The 5133-nt window shown below is 38.7% G+C and overlaps 1 protein-coding gene across 1 annotated transcript in view; it reads right to left on the minus strand.

Annotated features, from left to right (window-relative positions):
• Positions 1-335: 335 nt before the first annotated feature.
• The window catches only part of hmgcs1 (3-hydroxy-3-methylglutaryl-CoA synthase 1 (soluble)), a 10473-nt gene continuing 5675 nt past the window's right edge, over positions 336-5133 (minus strand). Inside the window, exons 9-10 of the mRNA XM_035667993.1 lie at positions 4304-4461; positions 336-3270 (exon numbers count right to left, since the gene is read on the minus strand). Coding sequence (XP_035523886.1) covers positions 3193-3270; positions 4304-4461 — 236 coding nt within the window. The 3' untranslated portion in view covers positions 336-3192. The remainder of the gene's footprint in view (positions 3271-4303; positions 4462-5133) is intronic.

A 5133-nucleotide genomic window follows, 5' to 3' on the forward strand; every position in this document is an offset into this window, starting at 1 on the left:
ACAGTGCTTTGAGTGGTCAGAAGGCTAGAAAGGCATTATACAGTAGTAAGTACAGTTAATTTACCAGTTGTGGATTCTAGAAACTTTGACTCTTCTGGGGTCATAGTAAACCATTTCCTCCTAAATGGCAAGTCCCTAGCTAAGCGATTCCTTTTAAAGGGATAGTTAAGGTTTTATGAGGTAATTATCCATAGTCAGTGTATTACCTACAATAGAGTATACTAGCACGGAAGCTAAGCGATGTACTGCTGTGGACAGGGGCAGCAACAAAACGCAGGGACATCAATAAAAGTTGATTCTGGCTGTACAATGAATAAATCATACACACAGCACTTTTGTTGAATGACCATTTAATCTGAATCTACACGTTTACACAAACTGGATAGAATTAATCTGAGACATCCATTCATCCATATCTACATAGCATAAATAATCTTTAACTTTGTATTGTACATTACTATCAACAGTGGTAAAGATCATGTGAGCTCTGAGACCCTACAAACATACACCACACAGATGTAATGTTACTCTCAAAGAGACCTTGTGTGCATTTGTGACACTGGTTAGCAAGGCCTGACTAGAGGAACTCTGACTGTACAATTAAAAAGAATATCTGTACATTATTAGAAGAGCTTTGTCTGTTTACACTTCATACATGCTTATTGTAAGGCTTCTTAAGAACGTAGTCAGCTTGACATCCACTGTCCCGACTCCTCCGATCCCTGTGTGCAAGTCTATGAGCCAGTCCAGACATCAGCAGGACCACACCAACAATGACGCTTTCTGCCTGAGCTCGGTCTGCTTCGACATTTGGTTTCTTGTTGCTGACACGGCTATTGTCAAATCAATGTTAAAACAGGAAAAATAACAATTTGAGACAAAACACACAGAGAACATACACATAAAATTTGCTGACATAAGACATAAATCTGTTCAGTTATGTTTGTTGCATTTAAATCTCCTGACCTATAACTTGATAAAACAAGCCCTTTGACATTAAGGCTTTAGTATGAATTAATACACTTATTGAATGAAACTGATGAGGAAAGACACTGGAACACTGCAGCTAACATTCACAGCAGCTGTTTCACTGACTGGTTGCTATAAATGTGCAGCAGTTTGGTGTAATGAGGAGAGACAACATTCAAACTGTAGCAATCACTGCCTCAACTCTTGCATAATGGTCCATAATTAATTGTCTGATATAGTGTAGAGTATGTTTTCCTGTAGAATATTACAGGTTGCACCATAAAGGGTATTTACTCTTTGCACAAAATAAAGGGACTACTGCTGCTTCAGAGGCTGCTTTAGAGCTTTTTTAATGAGGCAGAGCAAACGCCGCTCAGTGCATCTGCTCCCTGGTCCCTCAGCTATCCATCATCTCATCTGCATTCAGTTTGGTGTCTTTAAACCAGAGTGAAAACTGGAGCAAAGTCGTATTATGTTTGTAGGACAGGTGAGGAACCTTAGATCTGACAATTTCTACAGGAATTATTCACAGACTTTTAACATGACATTGCTCATATTTAAACATTAAACTGGTCCACCTCTCTAAAGCTAATGTAGTCTAATCAAGCAGTCTCTGCAATAAATCTACCTCCTTCAAGGTTCTATGGTTCTGTTTGTGAGAGGTGGTGGTTAGTCGTTGTTAGTTTAGAAAAGTCTAAACCCACACACCAGGTGTGTTCTAATGCTGAGCAACATTACAATAAGAAAAGCTGCAGTCCAACTACTGCAGTCCATAATGTTGTCATAGTGGGTATTTTTCTCTTTCTCCATTATGTTGTACCATTTCAGTTACTGTACTGAACATATGGTTGCAGTGAAAGACAAAAACGCTACATGTGGCATTGCAAAGTGGTTTGGAAAAAATTTGGGCTGTAACTGATAATTAAATGCATTCGGATAAATCATCTAGTCTGCAAAAAAAATCTAAAAAACATTGTCAAAATGTCCAGCTCCAGTTCCAATAGTCCAAGGTTACGTCTTCAAACATTTTATTCTGTTTGAGCGTAATAAAGAAGTAGTAAAGTATTCGGTTCATATTTAAAAAAGCAGACTGAGAAGCTGAAAACAGAATGTTGGCATTTCTGCTTAATATATTGGTTACACAATGAATCCCTCCACAAACATTTTCTGACAATCAACTTTTGATTAATCCAATGATTATTTCATCATCACAAAAAAATAAATACAAGTATTACAAAGTATGTTGTAACATATGCTGCAGTATATCTCCTCAAGCTGTTTTTTTATGAATTTTAAAAACAATCAGAGCTGATGACTTAGGAAGTAAACCTGACGTAGAACAGCAGCAGCTACTCACTGTGTCACATCACTCAATGACATTTCATGGCAATAAAAGGCAAAAACTAATAGAACATTGGTGTTACCCAGAATAGCTTCACTTGAACATGTATGGAAGAGAACCGTGTTCTGTTTGAGGATCACCACCAAGAATGAGACAGCTGACATCTTCTGTGAGGATGAACATTTCTTACATGTTGACTACATTAGCTCAGCTACAGCAGTCAACCAGTTTAAACCCCACCCACTGTCACATGATGAACTGTAGAAAAATGACCTTGTCACTGAGGTATTGAACACCAACAGAAAAGTGGGGGGTCTGAGTTCCCCCTCACGCTGGGTTGCCGTGGTGGCAGCAGCAGCAGCAGCAGCAGCACTATTTTGCACTATATACATTAACACTTGAGGCCAACTTCCCTATGTTCTTCTAATCAGCAGGAGGTCTGAGGCCAAATGAATGATGTCCATTTCCTCTTCCTGTCACTGGCTGCCAGCTGCCAGGAGGAAGTCTGCTTGTTTAACTTGCTTTGAGGAAATGTCTGCCTGTGCTCCTCCCAAACATACAACTGTCCATTTTGCACAAATGCAAAAGGAAAATGTGTAGAAAAAATGATTGCTAAAACAAATTTATTGTTATCAAAATAGACTCAAATGTGGAATTTACTGTCCAACGCTACATGTGGACAACAGGGGGATGATTGGAAAGATGCAGGCAGTGTAGGAGTGTCTACAGCTGTCCACAGGCTCCTTCACCCTAATTAAGTTTAACGTATAATTATTCTAGAGGTGACACTGTTGTCTCTTGCTAGCCTTCTGACCTCTGGTGTTGTCCAGTTATTACAAACTGTTGGACCTCGATAACTCTTAGAGGTAAGCAGAGTGCTGTCAGTTGCTGACGGCAGCCTCAGGGCCGGCGGCAGCTGTAGGGATGCGAGGCATCTTCTTGGCGGGACTGGGGATATGCTGGAGGAGGAAAATAAGCTGTAAACATCATGAATGAACTGTTGGTTTATAAAAACTCAATGGTACAGGGCCAAAATACACTTCTCATCTGCTGCTCTATTGCAAACTGTCCAGACCTTTCAGATTGACAAGCACAGGTCTGCTTACTTCCATAACACTTGAGATCTTCTCCAGTACTCCGTTCTTTTGAATCAGGGCTAAAGAGTTTTTTGTTTACTACTGCATTTTGTTAAATTACATTTGTTCTTGCACACTGTAATATTCATTTTCCTGTTCTATTCCATTTAGCTTATATTTTCTTTTTCAAATAGAAAATGTACAATATTTGATATTAATCTTTAATATTTTCCTTTGGTTACTATAGAAAGTTACAACAAGATATTTCATGTAACTATGCGCCAAGAATTTAAAATGCATCAATGTATGATGTCGTTTTAAAGGATCATTCTGGTTGACAGGTTTTCTGAAAACTTTTAAGAACATTTTGAATGCAACTTAAAACCTATTGTATAATAGGTTTTAAGTAGACCCATACTGACAAAAATTAGTATGAAAGGTATGAAGGAAAATTGGTATTCATTCCATGTCAGTTTTTCGTTGTTGTTTCAGCATGACCAATACTAATTATTCTTTAAAGGAATTTAAAGCGAGACTGAAAAATGCAAGTTTATACAATTTATATTAAATTTATTCATCCTTAATTTTTAATAGCTGTCAAAATCCTATTTATTACATTTTAAGGCCTAAAATTCAGATGATTGAATTTTAGACTTCAAGACTTTTTAGGAACCTGGGAGTCTATCACAACTGGGTGAATAAAATGTTGCTATCACTGACAGAAAGGCTAAACTACAAAAGACCAAAGACCAGTAAGAAGATGAATTATCCTGGACTGGACACACTTCTTCACATGTACACCCATTCATCAGTTTCTTCCACCTGCTGGTCAAATACTGCATTTAGAGGGTGTGTCTGAATTCCTGTGATCTACATTCATGTTCAAAGTAGGGGCCGGTGTTTATTCATCCCATACCTCAGTGGCACCACTGGAGTGAACAAGTTCTGGTTCTGCTGGCAGGTCATCGTCCAGAGGTCTTCGGGCATATTCCCTGCGGTGTTTGTCATCCACCCGTGTCAGGTACCACGTCCCTGGGAACAGATCCTCCACTGAGCCTCGAGGGATGTAGGGAGCTGTACAATACACAGATTGGAAAAAGATCATCACAGTGAAAGCAAGCAGTAAGTCAGTGAGTACAGGAACCATCTCAAGGCTCTTGTGGTCAGAGTTTGGGCCAGTACACAGTGTTCTTACTGGAAAAGGGCACTTTTTTTTCTGGCTAATGACAAGAATTTTATTGCAAGGTGAAGTTAACCTCAGCTCTTATATTACTGACAAAACACAGATCTCCTGCACAACTACAAAACAAGTGCTCAAAAAAGCACATGAGATTATCAGTGACCGCATGTCTTTATGACCTCTCTGAGCTAATGCCATCAGAAATATGTTTTAGCTTGTCTCTATCTAAAACAAACGGAAATGTATAAAAGAGAGTTCCGATTGACTAATGCATTTGCACTTTTTGACTAAATGTGCCTTCATGCTGTTTGACACTGTTGCAATGGATTGACCTCTACCATTAATCCATGTGGCTTTAAAACTTGCATTTAGACTGAACATTTTGTTTTTGTGGCGTTTTTGTTTGAAAACCAGCCTTAAATTTCCTCTTGGGGGATGAATACAGTATTTAAAATGAACCCTTCATAAGACCTGCCCCATTTCACTCTGTGAAACGTCCTCCTTTCCTGTACTTAGATATGCTATGTGCTAGGCTTGTCTATGTTGAAAAGACACATTTTGAAGAT

The sequence above is a fragment of the Morone saxatilis genome, unplaced genomic scaffold (genome assembly GCF_004916995.1).
Source record: "Morone saxatilis isolate NCDOM2014 unplaced genomic scaffold, NCSU_SB_2.0 Contig21, whole genome shotgun sequence".
In the NCBI taxonomy this organism is placed as follows: domain Eukaryota; kingdom Metazoa; phylum Chordata; class Actinopteri; family Moronidae; genus Morone; species Morone saxatilis.